Source organism: Salvia splendens, chromosome 1, assembly GCF_004379255.2.
Source record: "Salvia splendens isolate huo1 chromosome 1, SspV2, whole genome shotgun sequence".
Classification (NCBI taxonomy): domain Eukaryota; kingdom Viridiplantae; phylum Streptophyta; class Magnoliopsida; order Lamiales; family Lamiaceae; genus Salvia; species Salvia splendens.
Window position 1 is genome coordinate 2,769,450 of NC_056032.1, and position 15,517 is coordinate 2,784,966.

At 34.8% G+C, this 15,517-nt stretch overlaps 1 protein-coding gene and 2 pseudogenes across 1 annotated transcript; 2 read left to right on the forward strand and 1 right to left on the reverse strand.

Moving 5' to 3' along the window:
* The first annotated feature begins 228 nt into the window (after window positions 1–228).
* Window positions 229–2,696, forward strand: LOC121808119 (annotated as a pseudogene).
* A 116-nt stretch (window positions 2,697–2,812) lies between these two features.
* LOC121808136 (tubby-like F-box protein 3) lies at window positions 2,813–7,084 on the reverse strand. Its single transcript, XM_042208508.1, has 5 exons — window positions 6,409–7,084; window positions 4,101–4,188; window positions 3,843–3,975; window positions 3,585–3,764; window positions 2,813–3,431 (listed from the first exon to the last, which is right to left on the reverse strand). The coding sequence occupies exons 1-5, from the start codon at window positions 6,727–6,729 to the stop codon at window positions 2,960–2,962; spliced, it is 1,194 nt and encodes a 397-aa protein (XP_042064442.1). The 5' UTR covers window positions 6,730–7,084; the 3' UTR covers window positions 2,813–2,959.
* Window positions 7,085–9,987: 2,903 nt separating this feature from the next.
* Window positions 9,988–15,250, forward strand: LOC121757597 (annotated as a pseudogene).
* The last annotated feature ends 267 nt before the right edge of the window (window positions 15,251–15,517 follow it).

Genomic DNA, 15,517 nt, shown 5'->3' on the forward strand with positions numbered 1-15,517 from the left:
AGCTGCAAGAATTTGAGGCCAAATACAGAGAGAAAGAAAGAAAAGTTGGAAATTACGCCATTTCAATTATTGTGCGGCTGCCGTAGGTTTCACTTCAGCCATGACACGTGTCGAGCTGTGAATATATCGATTGCCCTTTTTTATTTTTCCCAAAATGGGGCCCTATCTTTTGCTCTTTTAATGCATACAAAAATTTCTATAAAATTCTATCCACTTCCAAACATCCAATCTCACATTTTCCCCTCCAATTAACAATTTCGATCAAAACCCATCAAAGAAGAATCACCTTCGTGGGATTTCATCCATTTTCTTTGACAATCCCCCTAAACTCTGTGTCTTTTTCACTTTTACATAAAATCTCAAATTTCCCAAAATCTTGCAAATAGATTTAATTCATTTCCATTTGGGATATTTGAAGTATGGAGGTGTCCGTGATTGGGAGCTCACAGCTTAATCTTGGAAGGATTGATAATGTTGCGTTGTGCAATCTTAGAAAAAATTGGAATTCTAACATCTTGAATTTCAAGAATTGTTCAAAGGGATGCAATCTTGTTCAGAGCCGAAGATTTTTATGGCCTTCAAGACTGCAATTTTTAGTCTTAGGGCATCTTCTTCTGCTCAAAATCAACCTCTTGCTTATCAGAAAGCTTCAAATACTGCAACAAACAAAACCGTGAGTCCTTGTTTTTCAATTTGTTATTTTTATAAACTTTTGTTGTTTATTGTGTCATGGTTTGAGTTTTTCTTAATAGTAATCCATGAATTGTTTGTTATGTTAGAGGAGTGTATTTTCAGTATTTGCAGTTTGTCATAAAAATTTGACCTGTATTCTAGTTTAATTGAATCTGGAACTAGTCTAAACATATGTTTATGTTTAATTAGGCTGAAATAAGCTAAAAAGATGCATCTTTCTTGTATTTTCTTGATAATATTTGGTAGTGAAATGGTGACCTTGAATTTTAGAAGCCAGGAAGAAAGTGAAGCAGCTTACGTCTGATAATCTTGATTTATCAATATGCATTTGGTTTTGTTACCATTTCTGCGTTTGATAGTTTTTTAGTGCTAATGTTTAGTAATTTAATCTTGGATTTTAGTGTTGCTATGTTATCTGTAAATTTGCAAATGGAAGAAGAGACAAATGGACTAAGTTTACATGTTAATGTGCTTGCAGATCGACGGTACAAAGCTGTATGTCGGCATGCCACTTGACACCGTCTCCAGCTGCAACTCGATCAACCATGCTCGGGCCATTGCTGCAGGGCTCAAGGCTCTGAAGTTGTTAGGGGTAGACGGTGTGGAGCTCCCGGTGTGGTGGGGTGTAGCTGAGAAAGCAAGGGGGAAGTACGAATGGTCGAGCTACCTAGCCATAGTCGAAATGGTGAAAAGTTTAGATCTCGAGCTTCATGTATCTCTTTGTTTCCATGCCTCCAAAGATCCCAAGCTGCCCCTCCCAGAATGGGTTTCCTTGATTGGTGAATCGGACCCGAGCATTTACTTTACAGATAAATCAGGGCAGCAGTATAAAGATTGTCTCTCATTAGGTGTGGATGATGTTCCTGTTTTAGATGGAATGACTCCACTTGAAGTGTACACGGAGTTCCTCGAGAGCTTCAAATCCTCGTTTTCGCCTTTCATCGGCTCCACGATCACGGTAGAGGCTCGTTCACTTCAATACTCATATGTCAAGAAGTTGTCTTGGTTGCTGATGTCTGAGTTTCTTTGTACACAGGGCTTGACAATTGGTCTCGGACCTGATGGGGAACTGCGGTATCCATCCCAACGGGCAACTGAGTGCAAGTCTCGTTGGAGCCGGAGAGTTCCAATGCTACGACGTGAATATGCTCAACCAGCTGAAGCAGCATGCTGAAGCACATGGGAACCCTCTGTGGGGGCTCGGTGACCCCCACGACGCCCCTGGCTATGACGAGTCTCCGATGGCGAGAGGGTTCTTTGCGGAGGACGGCGGGGCTTGGGAGAATCAGTATGGAGATTTCTTTCTCTCTTGGTATTCAAGCCACAACTGTTATCACACGGGGATCGAGTTCTCTCCATGGCTGCCTCAACCTTCAGTGACGACCCTGTCTCGCTGTCGGGGAAGATCCCTCTGGTGCACTCGTGGAGCAAAGCGCGGTCTCACCCTTCGGAGTTAACAGCTGGTTTCTACAACACGTCGGTGAGAGACGGATACGGACCCATTGTTGAGATGTTCTCGAGAAACTCGTGCCAGGTGATACTACCAGGCTTCGACCTATCAGACGACCGCCAGCCGACTGAGTCCTGGTCGAGCCAGGAAACCCTAGTTGTAAGAAGCACAAGACCGTCGTGTCCGGGCAGAACGCGTTGGTCAATGACACCCCGAGGAGCTTCGAGCAGATAAGCAAGAACTTGACGGGGGAAAATGCGGTGGCAAACTTGTTCACATATCAAAGAATGGGAGCGGAGTTCTTCTCCCCGGAGCACTTCCCGCGCTTCACGCAGTTCGTCCGCGGCCTCAACGAGCCGGCTCCGAATCGCTCTCTGGTATGAGTATGCAGATGCAGACGGCTTGAATACCGAAGTTGCTGTGTATGTAAATATGATACTACTATGATTTTGCTCTCTGTTAATCAGTGGAGGGCAGTATATATATATATTACAAGTAGAAACAATATGTTGTAAAACCCTTGATAAATCAATTTTGAAGTATTTTAGATATTTATCACGGTGTCATATCTCACATATTCTTCACCGTCACTTTACTTTCCTGTTATATTTTATAAACATATTTCTTCACTTAAAAGTTTAGCATGCTGATATCCATCTCTTCACACCATTTTTGCAAATTTCATAACAAAAAGGATTGATTGAACATAGAGACAATAATCTTTACATTACATAGTATTAATTTGATTGAACAAAGGTGGTTAAGAATCGTACATCTCTTTACACGGACACCATTCTTAGCCACTGCAAACCACTTTTACTCGCACGCGATTTTTGTATCGAAGCTGCTGAGGCAGACGGCGAACGCCTGGAAGGCTGAGAGTGGGTAGCGATAGTCCATTGTAAAGACGTCTTTCCCCACCTTCCCGAACTGAAGGATGACCTTCTCATGTTCTGGTCCGGCCTCACCGTTCTCAGGGGAAGCAACCAGCTGGAAATTCTTGACCGATGCAACAGTGACACGGCCATGAAAGTTCAAACACCAGCACTGGAGCTGCTCGTGCCAACGCGGGGCCTTGTTTCTTAAGACGAGGGGGCTGTCGGCATGGTTGCTTGTCAGGCCGGAAGAGGATTTGTTAAAAGAGTTCGATTTAAGGCCGAAAAGTGGGAGAGCGGGAGAGGAGTCGATGCTGGTTAGAGGGAAGTATGTCTGCGTTGGAGCAACGCCTCCAGGTTTAATGGCGGAAACTGGGATTGCATCGATAACACAATGCATTCTTCTTGGACCTCTGCACATAAAATTAAGTATATTGATGAATTCAACTTATTACGGAAAACATAAAAGCTTCTGTGCAACAGTCTGACAACTCAAGATCCGGATAAAAGCCTATATCGAATGGTGATAAACATAAATTTCAGCAATTGCGAGAACATAAATTTACCTGGCTCCCAACACATTCAACTCGTATGAGATATGAGCAACAGTATAGTTTCCCGTAGGAAGCTTAGGCGAAATCTGTTTTGAACCGACCATGCGGGTGGACCAGCTTTTTGCCATCTTGGCTCCGGAATGGGGAGGAAGAGCATCAAACACGACAAACTTGGTTCCAAGAAAATTTGATCTGACGAGATAACGAGATTTAGCTCTCTTTTTCTTAACATAAAATTCGCAATTATTAGTGGCAAAAATAGACACTCACCTTAGCTTTCCCACATAAGTTTCACTTCCCTTTGAAGTATTATCATCTGCGTGTAGAGAGATCATGTAATCCGTGCATGTTGGCCGCCTACACTTACGAGCAGAAAGAAGAAACTTGCCATCATCAGCAAGTGCTGCCACAGACAACAATGGAGGATGTTAAAGAAAAAATCAATGGAATGTATGCTTAATATAAATCAAGAAGAAAGCTTTTGCAAAAATTATTTGGCAGGAAACCAGCTAAGAGAACACAATTCACCTTGACTTAAGCTCACAAAAAGATAATACGTTTGATTTGACCGATTCCTTTTTATAAAGCACTGCATAAGAGATTCTCTTGGGCCAGGCTGCAGAAAAACGGAGATTTTAATCAAAACATGTAACTATAAGAAAAGTTTGAAACACAACAGTTATCCGTTTAAATATCCATTTAACAAATGAGGATTCTTGATTGCAAAGACAAGAATCAAGAATGGCAACAAAATTTTGGAATATCTCCTTTCACATGCACAGCCATCACAAAACATGGAGTGAAAATGCCAAAATATCTGATGATATTCGAAAAAGAAGTTCCAGGAGAGAAGGTAGTTCGAAATAGAACTACTGAACCAATGTAAACACGATTGCCTACAAATTGATAATGACCATGTCATTCTCCCAGAATAAACCATGCACATGCTACCGGCCAGTCGATTTTCCACGAGCCATATCAGTATTCAGGAACTATATATATACCATATCATACTTTTCATATAAACTTTCTGGATCTGGAAAGCTTCATAAATGTGAGAGGAAGTCCAAGAAGCAAGAAGAGACAGATTTTTCACAAATACACTGAATATTCTTTAAATAGCTAACAAAACTACGCATATAGCTCACATTTTTTTTGGATACACTTAATTTTGCTGGAATAAACCTTTAATCAAATCATGGGCATGAACAATTCTTCTCACACTCTCAATAATCAAACATTTTCATGAGAAGGCAAAAGTGATTTCTCTCCAGATAAGTTCATCATTTAGTAATTTCTTCTTCTCTCAATACTAGAAGAAAGAAATAATCTTTCTGCATTCAACTGAATATGAATCTCTAAACCACCATAACTATTTAGCACCATCCCTTACAATCAAGCTGGGAAACAATGCCAATCATTTATCTAGCTATATCCCCATTTCCACACTTATCATCTCCACTGAATTCACCAGGAAACCTCAAGATTCTAAGTCGATGAACGAAAACTAAAACCCTTCTTCCAGATACAGGCTTTCGAAATCTCCAAGGCTAAATCACCAATCATTCAAAACACAATCAAATCCCCCAAAATTACAATCCCCAAAACACATTTCAAATATCCGCAGACAACAATTTTCTTATAAACAAGTCTGAATTCTCTACTGCAAAATTGCATTTTCTAAATCCCACCACAACGTTTACCCCCAATTCATGACGAATTTCTTACCATATACGGAAAATTGTGTTAATGCAGCAGATACCCAACGAGAAATTTCAGAATAAGGGGTTAAATTCGCTGACCTTTCGTAATTAGAGATTCAATTCGCTGAACTTTCGTAATTTGGGATTGAGGCATGCGTATTCTTCAGAATATGGGATTTATGATATTTTATCTTATTTATGTTCTTTTTTAATATTATTTCCCTCTAAGCATTTATCAATTACCTAAATTACCCCGTTCAAAATTTTAACTAAAGAGGCAGCCGACAGCCTTTGCAATCACTCAATTCCTATCTCAACAAGGAGATAGCTATGACTAATTTGTAAGTGCTAGTAAGAAAAGTAGTAGGTAAAAATTGTGAACTAGAAGCAAAATAAGATAGCTGGAGAAAGAGATAGTAAGACCTAATTGTGCACTCAATCAACTTTAAAGTCTTTCCGAGGAATCCAAAGCAGTAAATCAGTTAAATATACTAGTACAATCCTAATCCAGTAAACAATGATCTCTGCATCGCATGCAATGGCTTTGTTAATTATCCTAAAATACAAATCAAGATACCTTTAGGAATACAGACCGATTAAACTATAGAAAATTTAAACACAAAACTACTTCGTTATATGGCATCCCAAGTTAAAGCATCATATAGGATTTATGTTCTTGCACTGGCACAGGCACTACATACACAAAATCGAGCAACTCCACTGTAAAATCAAAGAGAAGAATATACGGAACATTCATTTGGAGGCGCCGTGTAGGGGAGAGGAGAAGGCTGGAGGCAGGTTTGGAATAAAAAAGGCGGGTGATTTGGGAGAGATCACAGAAACGGCGCTGAATTTTTGATGAAGTAGTAGAATTTAGGTAAAAAATTGAAGGACGTAATTTAGGCGATCGATAAATGGTTAGAGGGAAATAATATTAAAAAGAACATAAATAAGATAAAATATTATAAACCCCTTATTATGAAGAATAAGCATGCTTCGATCTCAAATTATTCAGCGAATTGAATCCCTAATTACGAAAGTTCAGCGAATTTAACCCCTTATTCCGAAATTTCTCCCAACGGACACAACAAACATCAATTTTCGGAGAAGGAATTGATAAAAAGAAGTATTACCTGCTTCACAGATATAGGAAACGTGATCTTTCCAGAAGCTTCCGGAGTTTTGACCAGCTCCTTCATCACTTCCCTCCAGCTCTTGCACACACCCGCACACGCAACTACGTGTTTCCTCGCCGGCCACTTTGACTCCGATTCCTCCAATTTCATCAACACTTCCCTCAACAACTCCGGCGGCAAACTCGCCCAGCAAAAATAACTGCAATTTTCGTCCGATTCGCTTTTATTTTTGCCCATTAAAACCTTAGATTTCTCCACCGCCATTGAGCTGTCCTGCACCACTCTCCGCGACCGTGATTTCAATCCCAGCTTCATCATTGCGCCGCGCAAACACCGCTAGATTTTATTCCAAATCGCAATTCGACCGCCGACGAAATCCCCAAAATGTCACGCACAAACAAACAAACACAGCTTCACACTCATAAATGTAGAACTCAAACTTCACAACGAAGCTACACGTATAACTATATTGGAAATTATTATATTCACCAAAAACACGAGAGAAACAGAACAAATTGAAGAGGAAAACGGCTCAAATAAAAGATTTTTGAGAGCTGAGAAATCGAAGCATCACGGGACATAAAACAAGATTTTTTTCGAGATTTTTTGTTTTTCTTTTCCGAGAGCAACGACGGAGAATTCGATATATATCTGAAAGCTTTAATAATAGAAATATAGATATAGAATTACTATATTTTCTATTTCTGATAATTCAAATTATTACTTTATAAGAATAATACTATGCTTTCAAAGCAAAAAAAATATGGATAACGTCTAAATTAATAACCTACGATAGGTTAGAAATAATAAATTCAAGGCAGATGCAATAGTCATTTTCAATGAATAAAAGGAAGAATAACAAATATTTATTGCTTTACAAATTATTGCAATAAATTATTCACAATAATAAAGCTTTTGATGGTATGAAAAATAGTAATGGGGTGTATTTGTCGACCTTTGAGGTGTACTACTAATAGAAATTCAATTAATTTAATAATGCCTAGACTTATTTAATAATGACTTTAATATTATTTTATTTGATTAGTATGCCCATCACGTAATGGTGATTCTATTAATTTTGAGTATTTTTTAGTCAAGTAATAGTTGTACTATTATATAATGTTGCGATTAGACGGTTTAATACAATTGTTCTTTATAATAAAAAAAGTTATGTCTCATTAATCGTCCACTAATTTAACTTAGTTCCAAAAATCATAAAGATTATCAAGCTTCCATTTTTTTAAAACAAAACTCATGGAATCGAATAAAATTAAAAAATCGTCACTGATATTAAAACATGATGTGACTACCCTTATGAACTGGTGTAGTAGAATCGGCAGCCTCGGACTTCATCGAGATTCACCATTAAATATAAATATATACATATAAAAATGGCTAAATGCTATCTTATTTAAATTCTTCTATAACTAATTGTTACTCTATTGCATCTAAATGAAATTAGTTTCAATTGAAATTACATACAATATTCTTCACCTTTTTTTTGTCATGTCATAATATTGTGTACTAAGGAAACAAACCTTTATGTTAAAATTATATTCTTTCGTTAGCTTTATAATGGAGTATTGAATAATGCTTTATGGGGTGTCGATTTTTTATTGTTGGCTGTCAATTTTATAATGATAAGAGAAAGCAACTGCATTGTAAAATCATGACTTCTAATTTAAGACCACCACATGCAACTTTATCCTTAAAATTATTAAATTATTATCATCATTATTATTATTATTATTATTATTATTATTATTATTATTATTATTATTATTGTGTAGACATATCTTCTATTCATGATATATCCAGCACCGTGGCTAATAATTGTTATAAACAATCTAACATTTAATATGATTTTATATTCCACATAATTTTAGAATAATTTTATAATATAAATTTTAATTTATACAATATTCTGAAAATTTTATTTGAATTAGTCCAACGTTCACCCCTAATAATACGATATCAAGACCAACGAAATGACGTACTTATTGCTGAAACTTTGATTAATTGCAAAAATGTAAAATGTGATTTGTAATAGCAATATTTTAAATGGCGTGTGACATTTCCAATTCAAAAAAAGTGAATATTTTTTTGGGTTATAATCTTAAATAGCATGTTTTCTATTTATTTAAGTTTTCTTATGCATCTAATTAAATCCGAATTTCAACCAGCGAAATTAAACCCACATTTAGGTTCGATTGTTTTAAACTAATATTCCATTTCCTATTAAGTTAGTATTATTGATTTAGGACCACTAATCATTGATAAGAACCAAAAAGTAGGTAGTTAAATAATTCAGGACCGCTTTTAATTACTAAATCAAATATCATAAGAAACATATGGATTATTTAGTATCTATACATATATAAAAGTTGAGTTTTGGGCCACATTTAGAATATTTAAGAATATTTTGCTAAATTTTGAATATTCTGAAATGACATTGGCCGTTACAAATAAAGTTAATTGACAATCTAACCATTAATAGAATTCAGTCATCTATGTATAGATTGCATCCGTTTGTGATTGGAAATCTATCTAACTATAAAATTTATTAATTTTGATGTGGAATAATTCAATTAAAAATAAATTTAATGTATTTTTAATACATTTCTGGAGTAATCTATCATTATCTATAACCATATATAAAAGGGGAATTTTGAAAAAACTAAAAAACTAAAGGAGTTTTGAAAAAAAAATACTATATACCATTGAAATTATGATAAAATAATATTTTCAGTAGCTTTTAGTAGTATTTCACTATCAATGTAGAGTAAAGGTTTTTTCCATTCTAACTATGAATTGAATTCACATATAACATGTTGGATATAGATATAAGTAAATTTTAGAAATTACATATGAATATTAAATTACCGTCACCAACTAATTATTGCAAAAAAAACGTAGCAATACATTACCACTTTGAAAAGTTTTTTAATTCTATTTATTGCAATATTGAATGCATATATATTTTAGCATGTGAAAGGTTTGTCTAACGTGTTGGTAATGAAAAGTTTCTTACGACTGCCATAATTATTGAAGTATGTAAATTCTTGTGATAATTGGAATAACTGAAATGGATAGTAACCGAATCAAAACACAAATCAAATATAATTGAGAGTTGGCAAGCACCACAAAATAGGTGAATTAAATTAGAGTTCTTTCCTCTTCCCATACAATAACATTATTTTGCATATTCCTCTACATTCCTCATAACTTTTGCATGCCTATATATATAGAGAGACATATTCCACTTGTCCAACAACCAAGTACATCATGAAAACCATGTCATTCACAGAGACATTAAGCCGGAAATATTTTTGCTTGATCAAGAGGTATGGATTAACAGTTATTTATATGTAATTTTATTGCTAAAACATGTTATTAAGTCATATATATGTGCTAAAACATGTTATTAAGTCATATATATGTGTATACAGTGCAAGTAAATCATAAGGTTGGTTTTTGTCGCTGTGACAACACAAGACTTGGCAAACATAAATTCATCATGCAAATTACATTCACAACTAATTAAGAACTGTGTCTACCGATTGCCGCTGCAGGATAATGAAAATTGATTTAGCATTTCCTGATGTTTCAAAAGAAGCTAAAGATCTCATTAGCAGGTAATTTTCCTTCTCACTTTCACATAGGGTGCATGACAGTTTCTTTACTTTTCTTCGCTTCTTGATTTTGTGGCCTTTTTTTTGCAGCTTCTCGTGAAGGATTCGTCGAAAAGGCTATCCCTGAGAAGATCATCGGACATACTTGGATAGTGAATAATTAATAAAAGGAGAGTTCTTGAGGTATTTATGAAAATGTCATTTTAGTTGAAAATTTATAATTTTATTAAAATTATTTTTATCAATGCATTCAACATTGTTTAATGGATTCTGTCATACATACAAAACATGAATTCTCATTATTATTGTGCATAATTAAAAAGTCTTTTCTTCTTCCACACATTTAGGGAATTAATTTTCTCTACTTCTTCCAACTTCTTGCCCACTCTCCAAAAAGTTCATCGCAGTTCTCCTTGCCATTGTTACTGTTTATATACCTTCATGATCAATTCTTTTTTGGATATTGAAACGTTGGGTAGAAGGAAAGAAGGAAAAGCTTTGAAACTCACCTGGAAGAGAAAAGAAGTCGAAGAAGATGAAGAGACTCGAAAGGCGCCGCTAATATTTTAGATTATGAAATTACTTTAGAGGTGATCTGGAATTCATGGGCATGGACCAAATAAGTTGGGCTAGATAATTAGCTAATGTAATTGGTTAGATTGTAGTAATTAATTTTTAAAAATGCGTTTTACATTTTATTATTATAGTATGTACCATATTCCAATGTTTACATATGATTTAATTTATGTTAAAATATTATTGTAGTATGTTTAGTGGATTACACTTTAATTGTCAAGCTATGTAATTTTTATTGAATATATATTATATTTAATATATAAATAAATTATAAGAGGTTTTTGAATTGAAGGGAAAAAAATTGGAAAATGAATCAAAGATATTTGAGAAAATTAAATTAAATTGTGATACAGTTTTGGTGTTTGATGTGGGGTATGAATTATTGTGGGTATTGCACGACTCAAAATGAAGTAAAGTTACATGTGAGACGGGTTTATGGCATGGGATGTGAATGGTCTTAGTATAAATGAATGAAATCTTAGTTACTAGTATTCTAAAATCATGGACCATTACACTCATATACTCACTACTGTTGCGTGATCGAGTCTTTTCCATTGTATCAAAAGTTTTAAATATTAGATAATAATGTTGTGTAATATTTAATTCACAATAATAATGACGATAATTAATTTTTTTTAATTCAATCAAATATACTATGTAATATAAATTATACTACCTAAATTATTAGTCCATATAAATTTCAATTATTTACAATGATATTCATATAAAATTTTATGAGTTATAAAAGTGGAGTTTTGGGGAAATAAAAGAATGTCATTATGATTTAAAAAATAAATTAAATTAAGGTAGCAAAAAGGTTTTATTTATTTTTTTGATAATTATGAGAAGTAAAATGAAAGGTTTTTGAAAATAAATTGAATGGAGAATGGAAGCGAATTTATTTTGAAGATAAATTGATTACCTATTTAAACTTTGAAGTTAAATAGTAGTACTAAAACGCATCTATAATATTAAGTTTTTTTTATTATTGTAATAATATGGGGAAGTAGAAATGAAAAGGTTTTCGAAGGTTAAAATATTTTTTGGGTTCGCGTAACTATGGAGAGTAGTGAAATGATTTTAGAAGAGAAGATGAAATGCTTTTGCTAAGAGATCTTAACATCTTTTTTTTAATATTAAAGACGGTCTTTTAAAGTTACATTTTGGGGAGCTTTACATCACATTTTTTTAGCCTTCGTATATGTATTCCAGTCCTTCTATTACATTCCTTGCACTTGTCAAACACAATTATTTGATTAGATAGAATACAAGTATAGTTTCAACAAAACACTGCTTCGGCTCCAATAAATAATACAATTGGGTGAATAGATGTTTGGATGAATGCAAGCAAGCATTTTTTTTACCATTCACATAGCCCTATTGTAAAGCACTTTCTTGATACGAGCATATAAACATATTTACAACTTAGATTTAGGTAAAAAAAAAACCTCTACTATCAATAAGGATTATCAAGTAGGCCGACCCAGTGTAAAATATCGAATATAGATCTAAAATCTCCAAAATAGAATAAGTGATCAACAAAGTAAAATTGAACTGGGATGAGTATATTTTAAAGTTAAGGGTTTATGATTTAGGTTTCAAGGTTTGGGTTTTTAGGGATTAGTGAAATTAGTGTTAGTAGATTTATATGTGCACATTTGTAAATACAATCATTATATATACTATGAGAAGTCCTAAAAAATCATTATATACTATCATAAATTTTATGTATTACAACTTTATTTTAATAGAATTGATTACTTTTGTAAAATGTATCATTGTATACATTTATATTATTAAATACTCCACATTTATAATTTTAGAACCATATAATGTTTCTTATTTCATATAAGTATTTCATAATTTAATATAAATAAAATGGGCCGTGCATAGCACGGGTGTGATACTAGTTTAATTATAAAGTTTCAGTTGGATGTATTTATTTAGGAAGTTTTTTATTTCCATGTTCAAACATATTGTATCACCGGTTAGAATCTGATAAAAACAAAAATGATTAGGGGGAATAGATATAAATCTAAGGTCATTGAATCATGTATCACATCTAAATAATTTAGATGTCATAAGTAAGAAACATTCATGTGTATTTTCATTTTGTTATCAAACAAATAACCCTATTGAGTGTTGATTGGGTAATAAAAGGTCAAAAAATGTGAAGTAAAAAAATAACTAATAAAATATTCCTATCATTAATTCATTTTATAATAGAATCTCACTAGAGTTTGATTTGCATCTCAATCATATATCGTGTACGCTTTGGTAATGAGATCGTATATAGCCTCGAAACCCAATGAATCCCTATTGTATGTTCTCCAATTTGATATGGTAGTTCAATTAAAAATATAATTAAAATTATAAATTTTTAATTGAGTTTTTGGAATCAACTAACTCCACTCTCAACAAGAAAATGGAGAGATAAATCATACTACTACAAATAATAATGTTGCAAAAATATTGCAATTAGAGAAGTTGGCAACTAACACCTAACATTAAAACAACCAAAGTTCAACAAACCTTTTTCTTTTCTTTTTCCCCAAATCTTTGATCAAGTCCATTTATCTTGCCTCCCACCAATTTTATTGTGAGGTATTTAATTGCTAATGATAGCATTTTTTTATTTTTAATTTTTTTTACGTATAACTCATTAGGATCATGATCATCAAATTTACAAACTAACTTTTTTTTTGTTCTTATAAATGGTAGTATATGCAATAGTATTACTATATCCAGACAACTTGAAATAATCTTTTTGGGATGAAATTACCAGCTGAGTTTCATACAGTACTTCAACGCAATTCAAAGACCAACAAATCCTAATTACGCTGGTAATTAATTACATGTCATTTTTGCTTGAATAATTAAACTTAAATAATTTGTTACTACCAATCACAGTTGCAAAAAAAAGAGAAAAAAAAGGAGAATATAGAATAATCATGTAATTGTGATTGACTGGACACACCATGTAGAAAATATATTTATTATCTTCTTCGAAACATGTATTTATTTCATAATAGAGAGTGAAAAATTATGATTCATCTGAACAGATGTGTTAAAATGTGTAATTCCTGACCTGGACAAATATCAAATATGAAAAAAATTTCAAATAGATACGAAAAATGAACCATTGGAATAGAAACTTGACACGTTCATGATATAACATGAGCCACATTTGTTGCAACTAATGATTCTTTTCTCATCTCTTTAGCCTTTGGGGATATCATGTTAGGTAGCTGTCTCCACTCACATAATACAACACCCACATACAATATGGTAATACCAACAAAATGATAAAACCAATAAGACTAAAGGCCCATTTTAGTCCTTAACATATTACGATTTTTTTATTTTTGTCCAAACCATTATCTTTTTAATTATTCGGTCCCTCACAAATAAAAATTGGTCATATTTGATCCATTTTGGACGATTCCGTCAAAAATTTGACGGTCAACGCCAATTAACTTAATTTTGACTGGATTAACAATTACTCCCTCCGTCCCCAAATAGGAGTCGTTGTTTGACCGGACACGAGTTTTAAGAAATGTAGAGAAAAGTTGGTTGAAAAAGTTAGTGGAATGTGGGACCCATTTTTTTATATTGGTTTTATAATAAAATGTGAGTGGAGTGAGTTAGTGGAATGTGGGGCCTACTACCATTTATGGTAAAAATGAAGAGTGACTCTTAATGGGGGACGGCCCAAAATGAAAATTAGCGACTCTTATTCGGGGACGGAGGGGGTATAACACAACAATACCTTTGGATTAATTAAAATAATTAATTAACAAGTTCATCGTTCTCCACCACGGAGAGGCGGCGTGGCCTTCCCACCACGCGTGGCTCTTCGTCTTCGTCCTCTTCTTCATCTTCACCTTCGCCTTCACCCTCTTCACTGCCGGCCGAGAATTCCAAATCCTGCCTCCCCAACTCCGTCTTCGACTCACTTCTCCACTACGCTGCCCTCAACGCCTCCTCCACCGGCCGCATGTCCGCCGACGAGCTGAACACCGTCGCCGTCGTGCTCCGCCGCTGCGCCGCCTCCTGCAACCTCCTCGTCTTCAGGCTCAGCCACGAAATCCTACTGTGGAATTCCCTCAACCACAACGGCCGCACCGTGTTCGTCAGCGACAACGCGTACCTGGTGTCGAAATTGGAGGAGAAGCAGTCGTCGATTGAGGCGTACGACGTCCAATTCACGACGAAGGTGAGCGAATTGTACGATCTGATTGAGTATTCAATTGAGTGGGGAGTGTCGGCCGGTGTAGAATGTCCTCTTCTCCGATTGCAAATTGGCCGTCAACGACCTGCCTAACCACCTGTACGACACGCTTAGGATGTGATCCTGGTCGACGGGCCGAGGGGGTACTTCAGGGCGGCGCCGGGGGGGATGTCGGCGGTTTTCACAGCCGTAGTGATGGCGCGGAGCAAGAGGGGCGGCGCGGCGAAGACGCACGTGTTTGTGCACGAATTCGATCGGGAGGTGGAGAGGGTTTGCAGCGAGGAATTCCTATGTGCGGAGAATTTGGTGAAAACGAAATATTTGTTGGAGCATTTCGTCATCGGAAAATTTGAGGATAATAGAAATAGGGTTGGATTCTGCTCAGTTTCTCTCAATTAGTGACGAATTTGTGACCCGGTAATCAAAATTCGTTGACTTTCAAATTTTTGACGGAACCGTCCAAAATGGACCAAATGTGACCCGTTTTTATTTGTGAGGGGCCGAATAATTCAAAAGATAATGTTTTGGACCAAAATCAAAAAATCGCAATATGTTAAGGACCAAAATGGGCCTTTATTCAACCAATAATATACTAATATATCTAGACTCCAACAATCATAAAGTAGCTTGAACAACCCTCACTAATCTAATTGTTGGCTAGCAAACA

Coding starts and splice junctions, on each gene's coding strand:
- LOC121808136 (XM_042208508.1), bottom strand. CDS start 6,729: ATGATGAAGCTGGGATTGAAATCACGGTCGCGGAGAGTGGTGCAGGAC. Junction 4,189..6,408: donor TTCCTATATCTGTGAAGCAG/GTAATACTTCTT, acceptor GTTTTTCTGCAG/CCTGGCCCAAGAGAATCTCT. Junction 3,765..3,842: donor ACTTATGTGGGAAAGCTAAG/GTGAGTGTCTAT, acceptor TTATCTCGTCAG/ATCAAATTTTCTTGGAACCA.